Source organism: Athene noctua, chromosome 2 (genome assembly GCF_965140245.1).
Source record: "Athene noctua chromosome 2, bAthNoc1.hap1.1, whole genome shotgun sequence".
Classification (NCBI taxonomy): domain Eukaryota; kingdom Metazoa; phylum Chordata; class Aves; order Strigiformes; family Strigidae; genus Athene; species Athene noctua.
In genome coordinates this window covers 56256144-56283423 of record NC_134038.1, presented here as the reverse complement: position 1 = coordinate 56283423, position 27280 = coordinate 56256144, and the positions used below count along the sequence as shown (strand labels likewise).

Below are 27280 nucleotides of genomic sequence, written 5' to 3'. Positions count from 1 at the left end.
CATTTTCAGTCACAAATCTTTTTAAGATCTTAAGGGGAAGAAACTGCACCGTTTTGGTGGACAGCTGTTCAAGCTTTGTCACCATTACATGAACATATCTAAACTATTATGTGTCCAACGCCCCTGATGTTGCTTCCATTTAAGTGAATGCTAAAATATAAACCAGGAAAGAATTTATATTAAAAGCAACTTTTAAAGAGTCCCTTACATCCCTTTAAAACACACTGGACTTAAACATGTGCTTAAGGTCTTCCCTGCCTTGGACTCCAAATCATGTTGTAAACCTAAACCTTTCAGCTCTTGTGGGTTTGTGGCAAGTGACTCCAATCTGCTGCTTTTGTCTTGTGAAGAAGTGTCAGTATTAGGAATTTTCATCAGTCCTGAACTGAGCTGTAAACCTAGTAAATCCAGTAATTTTACATGGTTGATGCTGCCATCATTTAATTTCTGACATACTCTCACTGACAGTATCTTGCAAATCCCCAAAGCCAGTGTGCTTTTTCTTCTGCTCACCTCCTGGGCTGCATTGTTTTCACATGCACTTCCCATCAGCTTTGGCCTCGGGGCCAATTTTATCCCATAGTTGCCCTGCTCATCTTTCCCTGACCAAGATACTTGCATCTTCTCAAGCTGTTTGGCAGGCTATGTCCTCTTCACCTCTCAGATGACTTTCTGAGGACCCAGGGTGACCAAAACTGCTATAATAATAAGATGGATAGAGAGCCAAGCAGTTGGGAGGTCAGCAGTAGCCCTATAAGAGTGTAGGCAGTGGCATCACTGAGATCCCATGTGATCGGTAACTGGGGGAGCAGTTATCACACTGAGACAGAGACAATGGCAGAAAACCAGCAAGAGAAAAAGTAGGCTTGCCAACTCCCTTGTCTGCCCAACTGTGGCCCACCAGATTTTCAGTGGACTTAATACTTCCCACAGAATCTTTTGGACCATCAAATCAGTATGTTGTAACAAAAAAATTATTCCGGCTAAAAAATGCTGATCATCTGTTCCATTGTCAGGACAATTACTAAAGCACTGCAGGAAACATGTTAAGAAGAAGTCTTGTATTCCAGTTAGAAAATTTCTTAAGATACACTGAGCCACAGGCTACACATGAATACAAAATTTCCTAAAAAATTTATGATGGCTATTTTAACTTATTTAAAACAAATGTATTATAGAAAATAATGCATATTTTAGGTATGCTGTGGATAAACTGCTGCTAAATGAAATCTCCTAATAGCTAAATTATGCTAATTCGGTTTGAAAAGTGTTCCTCTCACTTTACAAACAGCCAATAATAATGCTCTGGTCATGAAATCAGCAATGGACTAAAATCCCTAATTATTTGTAGTGAGTAAATACAATCCATAGAAAACACATAGGGTATAAATATAATTAATAAAGAATAGGTTATAATTGTATTTAACATAATTTGCATAATTTAAAATGGAATAACTACATGACTGATTTTTTATGTCTTTTTAAAGGGCACTAATAAAATATGAAGGAGGTAAGGAGGCTTGTGTGAGTAGGAAGTAATGAATAATATCTCGAACATTAAAGCACAATATATTATTCTGTGCACATAAATTGGAACAATTCATTTTTGCAGGTGCAATGGGAAAAGTATGGTACATCAGCAGTTTTCAAAAGTAAATAATATGTTAACTGAAGAAGGGATTACAGATTCTGATCAAATATTCAATGTCTTATTTGAATAATTAATGTCAGGCTGGTGCAAATATGCAGCATATAGCCTGCAATGTCTCAAAACTTTTCTTTCTTTCAAATCATACTTGTCACTAGCATTTAGAAAGTTTAACCTATCACCTTATCACTGTGACCATTAAAGCCATTCTTGTGGATTTCCCTCTGGAAACTCACATTATGAGTGAAATTAAGTTCAGTGGCCTCATTTAGTTTCCTACCATGGTATTCAATAGCCCATAATGACTCACAGTTTGGCTAAATCTGAAACTAAACCCTAATTTCAAAAGGTGCAGAGAGAGCATAAATTTGATACTAGCAAAAGCACAGTAGCAAGATCACTCAGCAGAATTACTTGCCTAACAGACAACTAGAGTAAAATATATTCTGAGAAGTACACTTAGTAGAGTTTGACTGTTCCTTAACCTGTGGTTGCCAAAGGAGAGGAAGATAAGACAGGCTGGAGAATAATGATGCAACAGATTTCACATGCTAAAATAGTGGAGTGATGTGTGAATGTTGGTCATTAAAAGAAAAAGCATTATGTCTCTGTACATCCAAACATGAGGAAGCAGTAAGATGGAAAAAGTTAATTCTTCCTATTAAAATTGTATAACCCCTGTGTTAATTACTTAGATTTATCAGATATGGATACTGGATTTCCAAAGATCTGATGGGTGCTGAGTTGACAATATCAGTAAAACTTGGAAGCTATTTCTTCTATTGCTCCAGTATGACATTGCACATGCCCACAAATCCTTCCAGAGAGATTCTGCAATGCCTTCAGAGAATAAAAGATCCTAATGATGGAGTCATAGGTCAGGAAAGAGGGAAGCAAAATTAAAACAAGTTTTGAAAGACTGCTGTGGCAGCTGGACCCAAGATTGGACAACCTCCACACTTTAGAAAGCAGATTGAAACTTTATTGCCATGGAACAAAGGACAAGAGGCACATCCACAACACCGCATGTAACAGCTGAAATGGTTCCATTTTAAATGCGTAAGTAAACTCACTGATTGAGGATCAGTACTAACCTCAGAGGTGCTTATCATGCTTTACATCCTGATTTTCAGTCTGGCTATGCTGAAATGACATGAATGTCTGCTAAATATCTGAGCATGGAAAAGACTCCCAGTGTACCTTCAGGACCATGAGAATTGACAGGTTACAGCCCATTTTTTAAATCTTATCAGCAATTTTAATTCACTAATATGTTTGCCACCATATACACAGGACTACCAGACCCAGTAGAGGCACAGAATTATTAAAATAGCTGCCAGAGATGATTAAAATGCAGCTCCTACATAAGAACAACCTGCATTAAGTTTATCCATCCAATTGATCAGCTTAAGCATCTGTATCTCACGACTTCTCAGTGGACCAACACTTCTCTGAGTGGATCAATACCACCAGTCTCTGTTTTAACTGCTTACAGGGATACAATGGTCATGAAAGATGCACTTAAAACCTACAAGACTTTCCTTAGGACACAGTCTAAACCTTACATACAAGACTGAGTCTGGTAGACTCAAATGGAGAAAAACACTGGGCTGAATTAGGCATTCTTGTTTGGCAACCTTGCTGCCTGACATCATAGTTCAGACTATTCAGGCTACTAAGAAGAAAACAGGAGGTTCACACCCAAGTAAATCACAGACTGATCAGTACCAAAAATAGCTGTGTCACAGCACAAGCCAACAGCTGCCTACACTCCACTGAGAGTAATCCTAAGGATATTGGAAGTGTTCTAGTCTACACGCCTCTGCAATTTTATTATTCAAACAGATAAAACCCCAAAGCCTTTCTAATGAAGCCATGACCTGCCTAAATCTATAACCTATGGTAAGAATAAATACTAATTAAACCTGCTTAAACAAAAACAAATTAGAAAGCTGTTTCTGCATATACATGCACTTTTATTTAAATTGGAGGAGAAGGCATTTAGAAAGAGTGGGAGAAGGTAAGTGTGAGATTTAAAAAGTCCTGGGACACCTTGATCACTGGGCAGTTAGCCACACTGCAGCATAGGGCAGTGTGAATTATATTAAGTACCATGACAGCACTTCTCATACATTTGAAATCTGTTAAGAACAGAAACAGGTTATTAAGGATAAATTCAGAATTGCATAAAACTGGCTGACATGCCAACAAACCTTCAGCAAACCACTCTCCTCTGAACCCCCCCCCCCACCCCCCCCCCCCCCAACAAGCTCCTATTAACTGCCATCCAGCCAATTGCTGGCAACAGATTCTTGCTGATCAACAGCTGAAGTCACCTATTCTGCTACAAGACATTAAAGAATTAAAGGGATATTGTATGCACTGGGAACATAGTCTATTTAGTAATGAATGTAGTTTCTGGTTTGGGATGCCTTTATTTCAACAATTTGGTATTGTTCTGTAGTACCTTAGGATTTCCAAACCAAAACATGCTTTGTTAACATGGCAGCTGCTCATTTTTACTATTGCTGTTGGCCTCCCTAGATATGATAACCCCTGTGCCGAGGCTTCCAGTACACAAGAGTCTGGGATAAAACCAAGCAGCAGCAGTTACCTGGGATTCATGGAAAGCTGCTGCAGATCCCACAGCAATCTGAAGAAACTGGGTTTTTCTGAACACAGTCCTTGCATAAAGGAGGAATACCTGTCTCACAAAGGACCGCAATTGTGGTTATTCGTCATTATGCATGGGAAAGAACTCTTGCATAATAATATATGCCTATAATCAGGCCACTGCAACTTTCCAGTATTAAAGATAAAAGATTCAATTAGGCGTTCAGATGATTGTTCTGAGCCCCATCTAAACAGATTAAACTTCACAGAAAATAATAGCAACGACCTCTACAGATTAATATTTCCAACAATTTTCCACACTGTTTTCACAGGACAAATTCCAACTATTTTACTTTTGTTTCTATTCTGTTATGTTTACAATCTATAATGAGTTCTCATTAGCACAAAAATAGGAGAGACAAATAGTTACTTGCTCTCAGTGCTAGAAGATGCAGGTGGTATCCTTCCTATATTTACACTGTGGGCTAATGCCCCCATTCCCACTCAATGTTCCAGAGTCTGCCTGCTTTCTTTGTAATTTATGTCTTGTGGGACAGAAAATAACCTGCACTGATTGTGGTATTGACTGTCTCAGCTGGTGCTGCAGAATATCAAATAAAATCAGAGAAAAAGGCATGATAAAAATGTACAGGTTGGAGGTGAGACAAGCCAGTTGCAGTCACAAGGAACACATGCAGAAAAAGCAGCACCAGCTGGGTCCTGCCAATAGCTGTATCAACATAATATCAACAAAATACTTATTTTTCCTACTATTTTCAAGATTTCAGAACAGGGCCCCAAGAAGCACAGGGCTTAGAAGTGTCATGTGGCAGCAAAGTTGTCTTCCAGATGGAACCAAAAAGAAAGAAAAGCTGAGACTGGAGGAGTGAGTTGCAGTGACAGGATTCTAGTCTGTTATGCTTTTGCATAACAGTCGAAAATGAAAACTATATCAGAAATCTGTCCTAGGTCAGACATTTATCTAACAGTGGTCTGGAGAAAACAAAACCTTAGGCAGGCACCTACAGGCTAAACTTTCTCCATGAAAAATTTCCTGCTTGCCCACAATACTTTCTGTTCCCAAAACCAAGGATCTGTATTTCTGCTGGTTTTAGAGAAGTTTTTTTCCTATTTTGTTTCTTAAAATAATTTTCTATTTACCCCAGATATTTCATGGGCCAGTACTACACTGAGTGAAAAACTGTTTTTATTGGCAATCAGCACATCTACCTGCATATCTTATGAAGTTCCATTTCAGTGAATATATTGCTATGAAGATAAGCTTTCATGCCCCCAATTATTTTCAACACTCACCTTCGAATCCTCTTCAAATTATCATTTTTTTTATTATCACCTTTGACCACAATCCCCCAAGGTATAACTGAACAGTGACCATGACTGGACAGCCTATTTTAAATTTCTTCTACCAATCTGTAATAGGTGCTAAGAAGTACTAAACTGAAATGAATTAACATACATTAGATAATATATTTCATGTTCCTGACCTTGACAGGCCCTCTGAGCCTGTACAGGTATCCATCTATTTAACTGTGGTGATTTAGAGATTAATACAGTTACATTGGTGCAACCCTCAGAGTGGAGACCATGCAGCATAAAAGGGGCATAATCAGTATAGTTTATTTTGACAGTATATAACTTCACTGTATTTGGAATAGTATTGGTTTAACGATATTAGTATAAAATAATCTCCTGACTGAAACAGTTCACTGCCACAAAGCCCTGAGAAAGGATGTGTTTGACAGGAGGGGAGGAGATGGAAGGCAAAAGAGACAGTGTGGGGAAAAGCCTTAAAGTTAAGGCTACATGGAGGAACCTTTTTTTAAACTCCGTTATTGACACAGTCCTGTTACTAACAGTAAGTGAGGCTGATATGAGCAGGAAACCCTTTGCAAATCCTGGCTTTTCAGAGGAACCTCTGGTTTTGAGATAATGGAAGCTCAGAACTCCCTGTCATGGAACATAATGTGAAATTGATTTTGCAAGGCTTTATCTACACAAAGTTGCACTGGTTTAATTAAAGGTGTGTTTTTAAATCAATTCTGTTAAACCAGTCCAAGTTCCTGTGTGGACACTCTGAAATCAATTTCAAACTGCCTTATGTCAACTAACCTTAATTTGGCAAAGAACCAATTTACACTAAACAGGCACCAATTTTTACTGATCCAAAAATAGGGTTAAAAATAAATCTTACTTAAAATGATAAGGTTTTGATGAGATTCTGTTTCTGCCCTAGCTATACCAAGCTATGCTGGCCCCAGTAGCCTAATCCATTTGGGAAGGAGATGAACTTGCTTCTTCGCATCTATGTGTTTATGGCCTTTTGACAGATACATGTCCTCGTGAAAGGATACAGTGTAAAGCACTGTGAAACTAGAAGACTAAAACCAGAAGGTGGCAGGTGTAAGGAGAAACAAGTGATGAATTGTAGAGACTACTTTCACCCTCCTTTTCTATTTATTTTGTTTCTGTAATGCAGAAAAGAGATAAGCAATGAGCATACTTCATGATTTGTAAAAGCTCTCTCATGCTGTAGTACTGGGGAGCAGCTTAAATAACCCACAATTAGTGAAGGGGTGCATGTGAAATCAGGCCAGTGTTATCATGTCAGTCTAATGTAGCTGGAACCAAGTCAAAATCTCTCCTTTCTTAAGGGTCTGGCAGGGGATGGAAAGGATTTTAAAGATCTACTTCAGACTAGCTATGTGAAAGTTTCCCCGAGTTTAAGGATTTCTGTGCAATCCTTTCCAATCATTCACACCTCACTAGGCCAGAAATGAAGGTCTGCATTTGAGTCCACAGCTTACAAAAATGGATCCATGTTATTTCCACATATGAGAAACACATGGGAAAATGGGAAGCGTACTTGGTACCAACATGATGCTAAGAACACATCTGTATTTGCTCTCCTACAAGGCACAGCTAGACACAAAATTTGAAGCTGCACCGCTACATTCAAGATACAGGGCCTGATCCTGCTCTAGGGAACAGGAGCCTTCACACATGCCATCACAAGAACAGCACCAGGCTGTGCAATGCTTCCCTGCTGATATTCAGCCAAAGTTTTGTCACTGATGAGAACCAAAGTATCTCAGCTCCACCCAGACAAACAAAAGGGCACAATCCTGCAAAGTACAGTGTTCCCCCAAGACCCCGTATATTGGGAGCTAAAGATACACAATAATGCAGAGTTGAGCAATGAGTAACTAATTACCAGCCTGCCCCTGCTTAACAATGATTTTTCAACCTATACCTTTTGTGTCAGTTCTGTTACTCTAAAAACTCAAGCATGAAGCCAACAGGACTTAAAACTACACAGATGTGCTTAGATTGTGAACTATAGCCCTAATTATTGAGAATAGTGGCCCTAATTATTAAGTTCTATTTTAAAGCACTTAAAACTATGCACAACAGTAAGCGCTCTGTATCCCTGCACTTCTCTGAAGTACTGTTAACGGGTAATGTGCTACTTTACTTTCTGTTCGGTTCAACAGATTTATTTTCAGAGTGAATCCTGTGTGAATTTCTCCTGAATCAAACTCCTTCCCTGGTGAGACTATATAATCCTGCTGTCTTGTTAGAGCAAAAATCATCTGTGAGACTTCATTCAAAACAAATCCCCTGCCAAACTATCTCTTCCTTTTCATTTGGACAGTTATCCTTCTGATAATTTATAAGGAAAAAATTCTTTCGTTGTCTAGTTCAACCTTGTAAAGAGGACAGTATCAGTCTGACAGCAGTGTAAACAAAGAGATTCACAGTCTTAGCAGTGCTAGAAATTACTGGGCAGTTTTTAATTGCCTATAGAGGAGAAAGAGCAATATTGCACTAATTCAATGGAAAAAACCCTCAAAGATATGGCTAGTATGGTTCATTCCAATTATAAACAATTCCCATATACAAAGAGGACTTTTTCAGATGCAGCTGCACTATTTTAAGTCCCCCTTCTGTGCCACTATTAATAAACTGCACCCTAACATATTGCATCTACTGACATTAGTCATGACTACACCTACTGTCCATAATGGGATGCCATTCATCAGTTTGGTAAGCTCAAAATTAAGTGATTTTCCTGGAAACTGTTTTTCAGCAGCATCATTTGATCCGCTGTAGTTAAAAAGCCATGTCACTGGTTGCATTATGAATTCCATTTTATGGTCTTTTTTTCTTTGTAAATTAATTGTAGCTTTCCTCTAGGCTTAATGCTGGTATAAAAGGTTTTGGCTGATGAGCAAATCTTTTCCAAAGACAAGAATTTTCAATTCTATCATTTTTAAATAACAGTAGCATAAAAACCTCACAAGAACAAACTTGTTTAAGTCAGCTACACAAATGAAAGTTGACAAGTGATTAGCTCCTTCTGGGAATGAATTGGTTTTTATATTTTAGGGGAAAAGTGTCATCAGTGGATTGGAAGTGGCCTGAAGCATGGGCTTTGGAAGTCTGATACCACAAACACCAGTTTAAACAACTAGATATTTAAGCAATTGTTATAACATTGAGTCAGCATGACAAAGCACAAACTTCAAAAACCCACTATCTCTTGTAAAATGCAAGCAGTATGCACACTTGTAAAAACTCAGTAATGTCCTAGTAATCATATTATTCATCCTGAAGGACCTGTATGAACTAATGAGTACATCCTACCTTTAAAACTTAAGCATGGTACATTAAACCTCTAGGGCAGCACGCACTTGTGCATGCCCAAAAGAGAAATTGTTGCTTGCCCTACAGGGTGGAAATAATTTAAATTACTTTAGCAGGTTGTCCTCCTCCCTTCTCTTTCTATCAGATGAAAGAATGAGAAGTGATCTTTTTATTGCTGGCTTCTACTTTGAGAAGTCAGAGTTAAAACTGAGTCTGTATCATTCTGCTTCTCACTGGCTATGCATTTTGCCAGTTATCAGGCCTAGCATAAAGGACACAGCCAGCATAAAGATGAACCAATAACCAGATTGTATTTGACACAAAAGGGTCAGTACATGGGTGAGCGCTAGGGGTACAAACAAGTCAATCAGATCATACATAATTGACATCAATCCCAATGACCCCAACACCACCACCACACAACCAACAATGGGTGGAATCAACAGTGAAATAGACTCCCACCGAAGGGATGGGAGACAACCAGGTCAACCAGCCAAATGCATCACCAAGGAAGCCACATACTGAATCTCTACACAGACCACATTTACAAAAGCCAGACCTGACTGGAGCCCAGTTCCAGGGAGGCAGGAGGTCCCTCCCCAACAGAAAACTCTGCAAAGTGCATCCACCCCACACACAGACACTGCCCCTGCCTGCAAGGGGTCCCAGCTTTTATCCCTAAGTGGGACACCTGACCTTTGTTTACTCAGTGCAGACACCTGGGGCTCATTTACCCCATGGCTCTCCCTGCAAGGCCGGCACCACCCTGGAGGGAAGCTTAAAGGTAAACTCACCCCCCCTTTGTGAAGGGCTGTGGGAATCACCCATATGTCAACCTTAATTTGGGGCTTGGGGTTGAAACCCCAGCATTTCACTATGTCAGAGTCACATCACAGTAAGACCCATTTACACCTACCTGTTCCTCTGATTTCTCACATTCTAGTTTTCAAGGAAAGGAAATTTAGGACTGTGTACTGGGTTGGACATGCAGTGCAAGTTGGTTCCTCAACTGGACAAATGGACGCTACCAAAACAGAGGCAGATACAGACTCTGTCAAGTGTAGCCTGCTCCTGGAAATAGGGGGATGGGCTGCTAGTGATCACGATTTGCTTCCCAGACCACAAGGGAGAGAACATTTTTTTTTTTAAATCTAGTCACATCATCTTGGAATAGTCCATATAATGTATAAAAAGTTAACAGAATATTTCAGAGGTGACAGCTTCAGGTCTGCCTACAGAACAGACCCCACAAGTTCTTATGCAGTGCATTTTCCTACCTGATCAGTCAAAATTATCTCACTAATTCTCATTCACTCTTATGACAATTTTGACAATTTATATAGTCCAACCCTATGGATCAATCTTACATATTTTTCCTATGAGAAGTAAATATATTTATGCTATTTTTTCTTTTTTTTTTCTTTTTGTTCAAATCCACTGGATTGTAAACTTGTGGGAAACTACTTGCTATAGACATCAACCTGTATTAGATCATTCCTTTATGTGAAAATCATTCACAAGAATAGACTCCTCAAAATCTGAGCTAAAAGGCAGAAAAAAGCGAACAAAGGACATTCATTTTCACACCCTAACAATTAGAATACTGCACCTAAGCGGATTTTAAAAGGTCTCAAATCCTTCCTCCAATTAGACAAGGAACCAGGTCAGTAAGTCTCTGTTCAGTCAAATATATGATTTGGATGAGGATTGGTGCTTTCTTGAGACTCTTCAGCAAAACTAAGCTCTTAAAGTTAGGCATAGTAGTACCCTTAATCTTGGGCATGAGAACAAGTTCTGCTTGTTTTTTGCCTTTTCCACTTAGCAATCTGACTCATCTCACAAGGAAGACAGAATCTGCAGTGCAATGTGCTGTGTTCCTATAGTATTTGCCTGTGGCATGGAGTGGGATTGAGTGCACCCTCAGCGAGTTTGCCAATGACACCAAGCTGTGTGGTGCGGTCGACACACTGGAGGGAAGGGATGGCATCCAGAGGGACCTGGACAGGCTTGAGAGGTGGGCCTGTGCAAACCTCATGGAGTTCAACAAGGCCAAGTGTAAGGTCCTGCACATGGGTCAGGGCAATCCCAATCACAAATACAGGCTTGGAGGAGAATGGATAGAGAGCAGCCCTGCAGAGAAGGACTTGGGAGTATTGTTTGATGAGAAGTTCAAAATGACCCAGCAATATGTGCTTGCAGTGCAGAAAGCCAACTGTATCCTGGGCTGCATCGGAAGCAGCATGACCAACAGGACAATGGAGGTGATGCTCCCCCTCTACTTCACTCTCGTGGGACTCCACCTGGAGTGTTGTGTCCAGCTCTGGGGCTCCCAACATAGAGGGACATGGACCTGTTGGAGTGTGTCCAGAGGAGGACCACAAAGATGATCAGGGGGCTGGAACATCCCCCTTAGAGGACAGAAGGCTCTGGGGAGACCTTATAGTGGCCTTCCAGCACCTAAAGGGGGCCTACAGGAAAGATGAGGAGGGACTTTTTACAAGGGCATGTAATCATAGGATGAGGGGCAATGGCTTTAAACTGAAAGAGGGTAGATTCAGATTAGATATAAGGAAGAAATTCTTTACTATGAGAGTGGTGAGACACTGGAACAGGTTGCCCAGGGAAGTTGTGGCTGCCCCCTCCCTGGCAGTGTTCAAGGCCAGGTTGGACGGGGCTTTGAGCAGCCTGGTCTGGTGGAAGGTGTCCCTGCCCATGGCAGGGGAGTTAGAACTAGATGATCTTTAAGGTTTCTTCCAACTCAAACCATTCTATGATTCTATGTCATGGTCATGACATTTAAAATTAAGATGATAACAGGGAGGTACAGGTCACTCCAGCATGAAATGAAGAAATAGAAGTTGAATTTAAAAAAAATTGAAAAAAGAGCGACTATAAGTTCATATGGAAAATAATGAGGATTAGAGATAGCCTCCAGCTAGTGGGAAACAGTTCAGGCACCACAGAATACATTTTATAGCCCTACAGGCCTCTCTGAAGATTTGCACACTGCCTTTCCATGATGAATACTATTATTCCAAGAAATACTGCTTGTAGAACTTATTTTTAAGATAATATCATGTTACAGGGTAACTGTGATTAGACAATCTGTAATGTAGAACTTTGGAAAAGAGCTATATACTTCAATATGAAAAGAAAAATATGGCAAGTTCTGGGAGAACACTTGTGAACCTGTTTTTTGAATATACACTTTTATGCAATTAGAATTAGGCAAAGATTTCCGAGAAAGGTTTTTATGTCTCAGTCCTCATCCTAGCAGGTTACAATCAGAAAGTTTGCTCACTGTAGAGATGATCCTTTCCATTCAATATCTTCCCTCACACAGCAGCTGCCTTTCTTGGTTGAGCAATTTATTTTTTCTGTTCTGTGGTACAGCTAGCAGACAGACAAAGCCAACAGTGCAAAACCCATAATAATCAGATCATTAGACCTGACACTTACTTCATACTCCTCTTTGAATCCATAGCCTTCTGCACACTTCATTTGGGTGATGTGCTGTAGCAAGTCAGCTACACGGATGGCTGGATGAAGCTGTCCGGTCTGGTAGGGCACATCCACTGGATCTCTCTTCTTGTAGGTATGTGATTGGACCAGGCTGCTTGTGTCACTGACCATCGTATGGGTTTCATCTAGAAAAAGAGCATTTCATAATGTACTGGCTCATTTGCACTTATTAATAGAAATATAAATTACACAGATTTCCAGAGGAATGGCAGAAATCTGACACCATCAGTATTGCTTCTGTCTGTGAAGGCTACACCAGAAGAACAGTAAATCCATGGAGTGGTTTACACAGGGAAATTGCAAGACTGATTGGAATGAGGCAAAGTCCATGGTTCTACAATGGAAGCATTGCAGAGCAGTCCGAACTCTAATATTGTTTTAAATATCACTAGCTCATTACAAACAGGTTTTAAATCAGGCATTTGGTTCTAAACTGCATAGAAGTTTCATTCTGAAACTTCAGCAAGTCCCATGGAATGAAACTGGACTTGTATTCTTCTTAGATTACTGAAGTGCTATATTTTACACTGCAAATTTAGAGCAAATGTTTGGAGTGAGCAAAATAAAAAGATGCACAAAATGGCTTATGGTTTCATCAAGCTAGGACTGCAATGGAAATGTAGATCTGATACAACATTTGGAGACAAACTACAAGAGGACAAATGCAAAGGATCATCTGATCAGGAAAAATGTTTTGAACTGGCTGCTGAACATGCTTTAGGACCATGGTATATCATGAGCCATCACATTAGGCATGAGATGTTATATGTCAACTGACATGCAAGCCAACAAACAGGAGAACCCAGGGGGCTGGTTAAAATTTTTATGAGACACATACTCTCCCAACCCTCCACATATCTTTCATGGGGCAAATGGGGAACTTACCATTGATTGGCACTTTTAAGAAGATACATATCAGGAGAAAAAAAAGAGGAGGAGAAAAAGGAAACAGGGCATAAGCAACAGTACTACATTAATAATTACAGGTAATTTTATGTTTGTAATTTAGTTTTCACAGAGTGATTTCCTAAATGAGTCAGATTCTGATCTCAGTTTCACAGTATAAATTAAATGTACTGAAATCAAGGTATCTTACTGTGAGTCAATTCACACAGATGCAACTGAGATCAAAACTTACAGTTAGCAGTAGACAGAAGTGAAAGTGCACTCTACCTAAGGAAGCAATATGACTTTCTTCCTGTTTAGATGGAATTTTAAAAATGTGTTTGGACTTGACAAGAGAAAAAAAACCAACCCAAATTCTAAGGTCCAAGTATCACCAGAAGTATTTTGTTCTGTTTACCCAAATAATAATTTTACATATCTCAAAGAGTTTTTAACTGAAATTGTAAATGTGGTGCTTTGACTTGTTCAAACTACTCCTCATTTAATATAGCAAGGGGTTTATAAAAATGCTATATTTATTTAAAAGATATTACTTTGTAAAACATGTTGTATGAAAGGGAAGCATTAAAATATTATTTCCATGTTACTAAGTTAGCTATATTACAGCAGGAAGTTCCACAAATACTCTAGATGAAAAGGTCCCAGATTCTCATATATACACCAAAAATACTACCACACCTCATTAAAGGTGAGATTCTGGTCTTAGTCATACCACTGAAAATTGATGTTAAAGCCACAAAGCTCAACGAATCATATTTCAAGGTTGATTTTAAGTTCTCTCAATTCACATGGATAAGACACAGGAAATCTGGTCCTCAGTAAGCATACAGTCAATATGAACTGTGCATTTAAACTTAAACCAAAAACAAGAGAAAAATTTATGGGTGTGAGTATGGGCATTCCACTACTTTTCCTGTCAGTTTGCTAACCTGATCTAACGCAGAGGAAAAGGATTAATATTTTAGTCACAAAATTTGACTCGTTCTAACGTGTGATAAAATTGTACTGCAAAGCACCTTGGGATGCATGGCATGAAGCGTGGTATACAAGTGTAGGTACAGTATGTCGCTGTTGAAATGGCACCTGAAAACTACAAGGTGGCTAAGACACAAAAGACAAAGTGTAAGAAGTTGATCATGATTTTTTGGGAGGCTTATTTCAATTTTAGAACAGGTTAGAAAACTTGGGGTTTTTTTCGCAAATCACAGAATTCCTTATAACACAGACTGTTAGTGATCAAGATGAAGGCAAAGTTATCAGATAGCAGGGTCTTCTTAAGCAGTTTAATCCTTATGAATCTTTTTCCTGTGAGCTCTTTGTTTTAGATTAATTTTCTTGTCTCCATTAATTTATCTTATAGCTGCATTAATAGTATTTTTTCCTCTTTGAGAGTGATCTTTTAAGTTGTTTTAAATAAATTGTTTTCAATCCTTAGTTTATATGGTACGTTAGGAGCCATGTGTATTGTAGTTTTTTGCTTTGTCTTTGAGCACTGTAGCATGAGCTTTTCAGGCATAACAGTCCACTGTTTTTCAAAGGGTGAGCAACTCCAGACACAGTGTTCATATGCAATGGCAAGTTTGTCCATCTTAAATACTTCTACAGGTGCAGTTGTTCTACTCTCCTCTACTGATTCCTATAGAGCGGCACAACACATTAAATAATATATTTATTTACTAGTTATATGAACTCACAGCATGGAAGATATCTAGAAACCCAGCCCAATATCTTCTCTGGGCTGAGATTCTTTCTCCAATTTCAGAAATATGAGCATCACTGATACTAGACAAACATGACCTACACTCATGCCCAGCAACTATAAGTTTAGCTACTGTTATGTAAAGTGCTTTATTAAATCTCAGGCTTTTACTTAGGTTACTAGGCTAAGCATGAAAGTTTTCCCTCCAATCTAAGAAAATTTCTTCATATCTGAAACTAAGAAGTCAGACTGTTGCCTTCTGAGCCATTTAAAGAGTTCACCTCTAATTATCTTTTTTTTTTTTTTTTTTTCCCCCAATTGGCTATGAAGTTCCTAATTTGCATGAATAGTCCAAAGATCTTGTTGTACATAAATTCATAAATTTGGAAATGGTGTGTTGTGGCCTTTCTAGCAGATTTTAAAAACTAAACTCAACCATTCATCAGACCTGTACCCTTCCCAGGAGGTCACACTGAAAAGCTCATTTAGTTCTAGCTACAGGCTTGACCCTGTGGTCTAACACAACTTCTAACATCACTTCTTTGAAAATTGGAAGACAGCAGGGGCAGGTATTAGTTGCAATTAAAACTCAGCATATTTTGTTAATAGCTATATTCCTCTACCGACTCAAGCATAGCTAATTTGATCAGGTAAACCATTATTCTTATACAGAGAGTCATAAATAGATTTTGTGAGAGAGACCTCGTCTGAATGGAACACCACTCATAAAAGGATACTAAATTTTTAACATGTAAGGTTACAAAAATATTAATTTTTCCCAGTGAAATAACTGGAAGATTTTCTGAAATGAGTAAGCACAGGTTGCTATAGTAGACCATAAAATACATATCTAACTAATTCAAAATTTTACAGATGTAGTAAAAACAAAGAATTTTTATTCCCAGTGTGTGTTTGTCTGAATTACGTGCTTAGAGATTATTTCTTGCAGGGAAAAAAGCTAACAAATAATTTTATCATCATATTATATAGCAAAGGATCACAAAAAAAAAAAATCGGAGAAACCATTAACTAAAACTTAATAAACCAGATGAGAAATCTTAAAAGTTTTTCTCCTGATAATGGTACTTTTCTCCTTGCCCACCCACAAGGTCAGAAAGAACATCTACTGGATGAAGCGTTGAATGAATGCTAAAGCACACAAAAAAATCTAACATCTCAGGCAGTTAAAAGGCACTGCAAATTTCATTTGCATGCAGATTATTACATTGTTACAGTCACTACCATTACCTTCTTCCAGATTTACATAATGTATAAAAACGCAAAAGTTCCCTCTCCAAGTTATGACACTGAAATGCACTGCGCTAAATATTCTTTCACAATAACAAATTTTCAAGATCACCTTCCTAAACTTCTACTTAAATGCTTCACTCTACTTTTACTTAAGCCTGTTTAATTCACAGTGTAAGGGCAGGAATCAGTTAAGGGGTCTTGTATTTTTTACAGTGATTTGAAGAAAAAGGAGGAGAAAGAAAAATAGTTGTAAAAATATTAATCATTGTAAAAAGAGCAAATAGGCTTAACACTTTGAATTCTTGCTACAGTGCACTGTTATATTTTGACTTATTATTTTAAAAAATCTCCCTGTTTAGTTTAAAGTTAGTATGGGAAGGAGTGTAAATGAACACAAGCCATAAAGTGGTTAGGGTTACTTAAGCACTGAAAATGCAATAGCGCCTCATGCTTATTGTTTTATCACTGTTCAGAAACCTCTTTCTTTCTTTTTGACACTGGACAATAGCAGGTTTTCCTAAATGCCCAGTGGAAATGGTTTACACTTTAAGTGTATGTTTTTAACCTACAGTTCTACTGTTTTATGTTGTTATTGTGACACCTGATGCATAATAAACTATATACTTTAAGTGTCATGTTATCATTTTGCTGTTCAAAATACCATCTCTCCTCTGAAACTTCACTTTGACAAGCATGTCAGAAACTGTGAAGTATTGTGAGAATAAATGATAGCTGGTGGATGGCCAAAACTGTATTTTGTCGATTTTCTGTATCATGAATAGTCTAATTAGGAAAAAAATGTTATTTTTAAGAAGTGACATCTTCAGTTCTCAGATAAAATGGAAAAAAATGAAGGAAACTATTTCAATTGCTGCAATAATCAAATTCTTTTGTGTCACTCCAAATACATGCATAAACATTTCCTCACAAATTCACTTGTTAAAATTATTTCTCTTTTTTCCCCTGACTTGCACTATGACAGTAGTAATCAAGACCGATATCTGTCCTTAGCATTCTCAGTGTAGCCAAGTCTACAACCTCTCCCTTTAGTATAAAACTCCAGCTTTTTGCATTGTCTGTACCCCAAGAACTGTGACTTTCTAAATTACTTCAGTAATAAACTTTGATAAAGGGAAATGTTCTCACCTAAAATTGCAGTTGGCACAAATGGATCTGTCATACATCATAAGCAGGTCAATGCAGAGAAGGTAAAAAGAGAGAGAACAGTAAATGATTGATAAATGTTCCCGAGTTTTCTTTCAGAAAGCTACTGTAAGCAACCAGTATGTTGCTTGTGTATGTATTAAATTTCTAAGGCAAGAAGTATAATAACATAATTATATATGCTTTTATTATGAAAAAGGTCTATATAGGGTGGAAATCGAGAAAAAAATCAGTTACCTGGGTAATAAGAATTAGGCACTGTTGTGCTCAGTGTGTTAGTTTTCATTGTAAATGAAGATGGTGAAGATACAGCTGCAAAGAGAAACAAAGCTGGTTAGAGACAGCAAAGTGATATGTGGCTATTTAAGCTGAGTGATACAGCGTATGTGATTGCCTTGGTTTAGAGTCCGTCCTGTTGCATTTGTTGCACTGGAATCTGGACCTAGAGAAAACCAGGTGTGTCCAGTGAATAAAATAGCTCAATGAATTTGATCAAGTCTCTAAAAAGAAATGTCATTACAGAAAGCGTCTGGGTTGGTGATGACAAATATACTTCTTAAATCACAAGATTAGACTGAATACTGATGCTTGAATAAAGACATCACAATGATAACAGATGTTTTTGACAGAAGCTTTGATCATTATTAAGTTTACTTAATAATACTATAAATATTCTACTACAGTTAATTTTTTTCTCTTTTTTTTTTGTTTTGTTCAGACAGGTGGATAATGTATACACAGATACTATTATGCCCTGAATATTTCTCCTTGTTTAACAAAGGTTTTCAAGAAGTGATACACAGACCAATGCTCACATTGGTATTTAATCATCTAACCATTTGTAAAATATGGGAAAACCCAATGCAACAAACTAAGTTCCATTAGTTCCCTGGTATACAAAGATTATGTGTATTACTGTTACAAGCACAGATACATTTAACAGGAGGTAGTTAATCACAACATTTTACAGGATGTTAAGACAAAGAGTCATTAAAGGTTTTTAAGAAAAGCTCTTAGCAAATTAAGCCTTAGCTGCTTGTCTACACAGCTAAAGTTCAGTCAGACCAGTGAATGTAAGCACATTCTGGATACCTATATAAACAGACTAACAGGAATTTGCGAACAAAAGTAGAATTGAGGAAGACAGGATCTGCTGGATGGGGAGTGAGATTACTCCTGTTGGCTTTCATCCATCTTTTTGTTTCGTTTTATCTTCTAGGCCATAGAGCTGCCAACCCTTGTTAAGATGGAGCTATCTGAAAACTCGCTTACATAACAATGCCAGATATCACTTCTCCTATAAATGAATATATCTGAGACTACTTTCCTTTGATTATGTCTCCTGAATTGCTAGATGGAAAGAACACAGTGGTATTCCTTTTGGGTAGGGATGCAGAGATTAGTTGAGCTGCTGCAGCTAATATAACTGGTTAGATACAGAGAGCAGCCAGAATTACAAACTTTCTTATGAAGTAACAATGTTCTCTTGAGCACAAGACAAGTACAACCTTACACTAAGATTACTCCTTAAAGACTGCCAGGCTGCTTCTTCTAGTGACCACATTTCTTATGCAAAGTCTAATTAGAGGTTCTAGCCCTCAAGTGATATAAAATACTTGCTATGCCAATAATTTCAAATTGGTTTAAGGTGGTTTACTTAAAGAGGATTTAGTCCCAGGAACCCATTGCAGCTTCTTTGGTTGTTGTGACCATTCAGTAAAACCACTGCAAAACTACATCATGATGGCGGAAGACGAAGTCAAACCTCTTGATCTCTTCACAGGAGTAAGCAATCTCATTAACTGCAATGGTGTGTTCTCACCAGAAAGGCAAGTTGGATTTTGAAAGATCTATTTCGAAGCAATTTCAAGAGTAACTCAAACGCAAATTAACATTGCAAATTCTGAGCCTAATGCTGCTGAGGGAAGTCTCCCTGTATAAACCTCACAGAGTGTTTGTACAATTGAGCTCATCAAAGATAAGTTCTTAAGCATATTATTAAAGGGTGGGAGTTGGGCCGCGCATACTATTAGTACTTGAAACAAAATTCATTCTTTGACAAATTCTGAGGATGTTAAGAAACACTGGTATACAAGAAAAACTGAGGTTCCTTAAGAACTACAAACCCCAAGTTTTGTTGAACACAGTCATTCTTTTTTCATTCTTTTTAACAATTATAAAACCCAACTGTTTTTCCTGGTCTTTGCTTAATGCTAACTCCCAGACAGCAGTCCTTAACTAAAATTCTAATACAGGAAATTTTATAACCCAAAGTTTATTTATTTTCAGGGTAGATCCAAGAAGACCCAGGATTTTACAGAATCTGTTATGAAACTGCAGAACACATAATTCCACTGAGTTCTCCCTTTGCACAAGCATCAGAAAGAGTATCATCTCGAATCGGAAATACTAAGACAATCAGATCATCATTATTAAATTACGACATTCAAAAATAAATTTTGCCTACAAAAAAAGGAGTGAACTAGGGAAGCATTTGAAGGGCTTGGGACAGCATGAGGGATATAAAATTTTTAACATAATAGAGACCAGAGAAAGGTAAAACTACAGCTGTTTCAGTAATGTCTTTGCTCTTCTGCAGAAGAAAAGGATGGACAGGAAAAAGCTCAATTATCCTTATTATTTTTAAAGAAGTCTATTCTTGAAGTCTGACTGTCTTGTTCATTCGAATACACACTGTAATATGCTGCACAGTGGGAAACTCTGGGTCCCATGGATTTTCCATGACTGAGTAATGAGGAATATTTTAAAAACCATTTGCACCTTTCTTCCACTTTCCAGAAAAAAAAAAAAAGAAAAGAGAAAACTTACATCTCCCATTTAGATTGTGCGTGTCCATGAAAGAGAAAGCTTCGTCACAGTTGGTGCCTTGCTCAGTGTAGCTTTTATCCATCGAATTCACCATCACTGTCATTTCCTGCCGCGTACTACTCAATGTCTCTTTCCGTTTTTTAGCCAATTTTCTTAAGAAATGCATGTTGAGAAAAAAAAGGAAAAAAAACAACACTCAGTGAGCAGACACAGCTTTCATGTTGTTTAGATTAGTACTGTAGTTTGTAACCACGTTATTAAGAAACATATTTACAATTATTTCTACATTTCTGGAAACCTCAATTGACTTCACACTCATGTCTTTCAACAGTATCTGATAATCAAGGGACAGTTGCCAATGCCCTGACTTATGGTGAACAGCACTTTAATCCTTAGGGACTATCACTGAATTAAAGGGGACTACTTCAATAGAAAGGTGATGTGAGGGCTACAACTGCTTAAATACAGGAATAAAAATGATAGAAGATTTCACTGGAACTGACAAATCAGTAATAATTTTAACTTCACATGTGTAGAACTGTCTGGAGCTGTTTCCTTAAGACACCATGTAACAAAGCTAACTGGTTGACATCATACTGTACAGTATATGTTTAATTTCTTAACACATTTTGCACAAGCAAGTGACTTTTAAAATTGACCTCTATTTCTAAAGACAATTTTCTGTCAGTAAAATTTCACTCAAGGTCCATAAGTAAAACAAAATTCCTATCTTAGCATCCTTCAATCTCCTCCCTCCTTCATATCTAATTGTAATGAGTAATATATTATATGAAGTAGAATCTGACATGTATCTCCTAATGCATAAACAACTTAATGGAAGTCCTTTGTAAGGACAGTCTTCTCAAAGTGGTAACTTGAAATGGATAAATTTTTTCTTCTTTCCACCCTTAGCTCAGATGGCAACATATGAAGTCATGCACGGCTCCTCTTCTGATCTTCAGCCTTAAGCTGAAAGTACGTACAGCTCCTCCCACCACCTGCAAACCACTGGGCAATTCTCAGTTTATCTGCGTTGTGAAACTAGAACCTGAAAAGCGACAACAGCAGCATCCCCAGTGTGGTCACTGAAACTTCATTTGTAAGGCACATATTGTACTTATTTTAATATTTCATAGCTGTGCAGGCCATAGGAAAGCACTTCAGGACAATTCAGCACTAGAACAATGCTTCAGGAAGGCATGCAGAAGTAGCTTTTCTTCACAACACTTCCCTCTCGGAATGAGAAGCTTCTCTTTAAACAGTTGTCAATCCAATCAGCTATCTAGACACTGCATACTCACAGAAGCCAGGACACTGCAGTATATAGTGGCTTACCCTTTCTCACCAGGGGACCTGTGAATACTGCCTCTATTCATAAAACCTTTAATCACTGTCAATCTCACAAACTCAGCACTTTCTCCAAGAACTCCTGCATGTGAACAACATACTGGTGAACTGGTAACAACTCTTTCTTAACAGTTTTTTAAAGAAAAGTTACTAGGAGAATTGCCCTGGGCAACATTATAAGGATACTTATCTGTATCTGAAAATCCATAATGGGATAAAATATGATACCAGCCACTCAGTGGGATTACAAAAAACCCTCATGCTCTGTACAGTGCAGATCTCAAGCATCTGCTGTTACAGGGAATGTCCTTTATTTTGCAGTAAAAATTGTATCCTTCCTAAGGAAAGCCAGAGTTCTTGCTTATTACACCAACAACATGAAACTAAAATTTTATAAAAAGTCAGCTAATTTTCTTAAAGATATTACACTAATGTTTTCTCATTTCCTTCATTTTTGGTTTAGGTCCCATAATCAAGCTATAGCAGATTGTTTTTATGACAGTAACAACTGTACAGTACTTCTCAATGTGAATCTAATTCTAGAAATAGGTCTTGTGGGAAAAGTTCAAATCTGAAACAACTGTTACAGGAAGAGAGCGATACCAGCCAGACTTTTGTACTGTGAACAAAAACACCCACTGGACTTAGTCAAGTAAACTTTAGCTGAATATAACATTTTTTACATCTGCAGTTTTCAGATACTGCTGAAGGTTTTGCAGTGCTGCAGACTCTGTAACTCATCCATTCCTTGGATCTCTCAATCCCTTGGAGGCTCCAGCTATACAAGATTTAAGAAACTTGTAGAACCATGGTAATTCACAACACTGTCACCGCTCATGCTCTTAGATTTGAAGTAAATTTTTTGGGAAAAAAAGACTTAAATATTTGACTGTCTTCACTCATGGAAAAGACACTTCACAGCTACTCTCTGATGTTTCCTCCTTCTTAAAGGAAAAGAGATCTACAACCAAAGGAAAAATAAAACAGATGGAAGCTCCCATGATGATTACCTAGGATGAAATTCTTTATGTAGGGAAAGAAAAAATGATCAGCTTATCACACAAATAGTGTTATCATTACTGTACGAGGAAAGAAAATATACTATACCAGTCTCCGAAAAGAAGAGCCTGATATACAGAACCATCTCAAGACTAGCTAGGAACTGTTGGTATTTTAAGGCACAATAAATTGTGAGAAGTGAGGTGGTGTAATGGTAAAAATATGGTAAATGCAGAGTAGGCAAACATACAGCCTCCCCCCAAAAAACTGTGGGATTTTGAGTATCATTTACTCTGTTAAAATCAGCCTAGGAAAATAATAAGATAAAGGCTTCATCACAATCTGTCCCCATTTTATCTGCCACCATGAAACTCTTATATGCTGCATCTTCTCCTGTGCAGTCCCTTCTAGTTGAAAGAATCACCTTGCAAAACTTCTGCAAACCTCACTCGATACCTTTCTCAAAATCCTCCTTCACTGTAATGTCACCCTCAAATCCTCCAACAAACCTAAGCCAACAACTGTTAAGTTGCTGCTACATTATCAGCATCTATTTTTGGTTCATTTTCCATCTACTTACCTGTATCCATTTTCTCTGCCCTGTCTTGACTTAAATAACAAGCTCTTTGAGACCTAGCTTGCCTTCTCCCTTTGTGTTTATAAAGCACTAGGCATACAGTGTAAGGCACAGTGGGCACTACTACAGCTAGAGGAGTGTAACAACAGTAGAAAAAAAAAAAGAGGTGACTGGGGCTGATAACCAGAAAGAAATGTGCCTTCCATTTTAATTTAGGAACAGACAGAAAAGCATATTATTTGAATCAAGCAAAGGCACTCACTTTCTTCTTCCCAATTCCAATCTGAGTGGTACTCCCCTTTTCATATCAGTATGCTTCCTTTCTCCCAAGCAAAGAAAAGAAACAAGATGCTGCTACTTTCCACTGCACCAGCAACACACTACCATCACCAAGATATTAATAAACACAGTGAGATGAAATTTGTAATAGTATTGCTAAAGCAATTGGGCTGAATATTTTTTCTTTAATTAATTCAATGAACTATTGCACTTATTGTAACAAGATTAAATAGCTTCTTCTTATATGCATATTGTTTCACATTTCACTTCTCTATTTGTGGACAGGTCACATAAATGGTTCTGATAAAGAAAGGACTGGGGGCTTTATTGCAACCCACCGGTGTGTTGCACTTACAGGAACAGTCTGTTCACCAAACCCCATGAAGAATCTAAACATAATCAGGAAGATCCTTTAAAAAGATCCTAAGAGCTATAGTCTTTATACAGACAAGGAGTCCCCAGTTTAAAAAAGAAGCAGCTTTATATTAAATTATATAAAAAAGGGTGGAGAAAAGTAAGAAATTAAGAAAGAATTATTATTTCTCAACAATGTAAGAACCAGAACCAGAGGGTCTACAGATTTCTTTTTTAAATATAAAAGCAAATACTTTCACACAAACCAGGTAATTATGGAACATATCGCCACAGGACTCCAGAGATACCAAAAGTAAATATCAGTAAAAGAAAAACTGATTAAGGGCTGAGCAGTGGAGAACAGTGAAGGCATTATCTTATCTTCACTCTTCTCCTGTATTCATCTAAAGGTCTGTCACTGGCCACTGTCACAGACATGTTAAGTCTGGTGGACTTAACAGATTATGCAAGAAACAGGATGGAAATACCTTATTTGCTTTTCTAACACTTAGAATTACTCACTTTTCTGCATTGTTTAGGCTACTATGATATACCAGGTGGGATTAATTAACTCAGAAATTCATTACTTTGCCCATTTATTTTGGCTGTCTATGATACACTAAAAGAAGATTCATAATTATTTTGAGGAAAATGCTTCAATCTGAAATAATTTAATAAGCATCACTGCACTCTCAACAACTTTGCCAAGGACACCAAGTTGTCTATGCGGCCTACACCCTGGAGGGAAGGGATGCCATTCAGAGGGGCCTTGACAGGCTTGAGAGGTGGGCCCGTCCTACCAAGACAAGGGAGACGATTCTCCCCCTCTATTTCTGCTGCGTCCAGCTGTGGGGCCTCCAATATAAGAAGGACATGAACCTGCTCGAGTGGGTCCAGAGGAGGCCACAAAGATGATCAGGGGGCTGCAACACCTCCCTTATGAGGACAGGCTGAGAGAGTTGGGGTTATTCAGCCTGGAGACGAGAAGGCTCTGGGGAGACCTAATAGCGGCCTTTCAGTACTTAAAGGGGCTACAGGAAAGATGGGGAGGGACTTTTTACAAGCGCATGTAGTGACAGGACAAGGGGTAATGGCTTCAAATGGAAAGAGTGTAGATTTAGACTAGGTATAAGGAAGAAATTCTTTCCTGTGAGGGTGGTGAGGCACTGGAACAGGTTGCCCAGAGAAGCTGTGGCTGCCCCCTCCCTGGCAGTGTTCAAGGCCAGGTTGGACGGGGCTTTGAGCAGCCTCGTCGGGTGGAAGGTGTCCCTGCCCATGGCAGGGGGTTGGAACTAGGTGATCTTTAAGGTCCCTTCCAACCCAACCCATTCTATGATCACTGATTCAGCAACACTCAGTCTGAAGATGTAATTTAATAAAAGCTCTCCACAAGAAGCATATAAAAAAGTCTGCAAATGCAACTGACTTAGTCCCTGTTTACTGTGTTTTTATACTTTTTTCATATTTATGTTGTAATTATTTTTTCTTTAACAACAAAACAGTCCTTGTCAATAACTGTGATTATTTTCCTGTCTTCAGCAATGGGTCCTCTATGGCAGAAAATTACGCATCACACATCATTGTGAGAATTACATGTGTATGATGGTTTAGTCTACCACTTCTGGTTTGCAATAGTGCACATTTGGTAACATTGGGTATTATTCTAATCTGCATTAGAAAATTCAAAATACTATTTTCTATTTTTTAGGATATCCTTGTAGGGCATATCTTGAATCTCCAATGCCTTAACTGTATTCTTTATGTTACTTTTCATTGTTAAAAAGTCCTCATAGAAAACAAGGTTTAGGAACCTGAATATATAATCCAATTCAAAATGGTAGATTTCTTTAGTGTCATGAAAGAACTATCATTATAAGTAATTAATACTTTTATCTGCTTTATATTTCTTATCAAAACAGCAACACTCTCTAGCTCCCCTAAATGGACCGAGAAACAAATACAAAGCGACTGAAATCATCTGAGGAAGTGAAATAGAAGCAGTATGGCATTAATGATAGTGAAGTTGTGCTCATAGCAAACTTCTGTCATTCAATTTCACATTTATATGCTTTATATTGAAATGTAATATGCTCAAGAATGCAATTTCACAGTGACATTAAACTGTGGACTGTCAATTCTCTAACAAATAGGAAATAAAGTTAGGAGAAATATTTTTGAAGCCACTATGTTTTGCAGCAAGAACTAGTCAACACTTAATAAAATGCTTTACATGTTCCCATTTCAGGAACTAGTATTTCTAGAGAAAAACCACAGGGAAAATAATTGTCAGGAGAATTTAAAAAGAAAAAGGTAGGCAGGATCCCACTGAATTCTGTTGTTCCTTGCTTAGGATCTCTTTAATATGCACACTAGTATTAGATTATAAAATTATTCTTTGTCAAAGAATACCAACATCACAACAAAGTAAAGCTGCAACAGTATAGAAGACTGATGTAGAGATTATAAATATCTTACTATAGCCAAGGGTGCATAAACCCTTTTACCTGACTTTGCAAAGGGGTGGTTTATTATAATTTATTTTAGAAGCCTTATCTTTGTTTTAATTATCAACTTCCTGCTTCTGAGCACAGGCTAACATTCTTAATTTCATTTTTATCACGCTCTTGCACTCTGATACAGACAATGAACTTTAAAAAAATGCTGTGATGCTGCTTGAATTTTGAAAACCGTTCCTGATACCATAGGATTTCATTCCCCCCCCCCTTTCATTCACTGTGGCTTTCATTTTCACCACAGAGAATTTAGAATCACTTTCAGTAACACCAGAACTAGTACTGGGAGAACAAGAAGGCATCTTGATACTACCAGGACTGGTTAGAAAGGGAGAAGAAAGGAATACAAGTAAAAGTGGGGGAGGAGGATTCATTTAACTTAGAGAGTTACAAGAATTGAGTGAAAAAATGAGTACAAACTTTTAAAATGAAGGTGGAGCTTAATGAATATCTGATTTATACTGGTATAAACAAAACCAGTTTTGATTTTCTGTGTGTTTTACTTGTCTTTTTACTCATTGCCTATTAGAACTTTAATGGTCTTTTTGCACTTTGTTGTTACTAGTAGATGGGTTCATTAGCATTACATGAGATCAAAGCAGGTATTTGGTTACACCCCATTTTCAAAATATCAGCAATTGCTCACAGGTGAAGTATGGCATGACTTAAGAAATAGTGGATCAGAAAACAGAGAAACAAAACACAGAGGGGAGTGGGAAATGAGAAGGAAAAGATGATGGAAAATAAGGTACAGCTGCAGTCACAGACACATAGCTCACTTGCTGCTAAGTGCTCTTTCTTGAATTCAGGTATTCAGCACATGCTTTGAAATTTGCTTATAGTGACATCATTAAAAACTCTGCTTATTTGTTTCTTCGCTTCTACTTCGTATGAACTCGTCTACATCAGGTTAT

The 27280-nt window shown here is 37.9% G+C and overlaps 1 protein-coding gene across 10 annotated transcripts in view; it reads right to left on the bottom strand.

Annotated features, from left to right (window-relative positions):
• PTPRM (protein tyrosine phosphatase receptor type M) overlaps positions 1-27280 on the bottom strand; it is a 500090-nt gene that overhangs the window by 90183 nt on the left and 382627 nt on the right. For 4 of the 10 annotated variants that reach the window (XM_074899184.1, XM_074899186.1, XM_074899189.1 and 1 more), the window contains 4 exons: positions 20298-20449; positions 17706-17780; positions 17451-17477; positions 12386-12573 (listed from right to left, as the gene is read on the bottom strand). In XM_074899184.1, coding sequence (XP_074755285.1) covers positions 12386-12573; positions 17451-17477; positions 17706-17780; positions 20298-20449 — 442 coding nt within the window. Of the gene's footprint in view, positions 1-12385; positions 12574-13333; positions 13346-17450; positions 17478-17705; positions 17781-20297; positions 20450-27280 lie in introns of all 10 variants that reach the window. The other 6 variants (XM_074899185.1, XM_074899188.1, XM_074899192.1 and 3 more) reach the window with 3 other exon arrangements.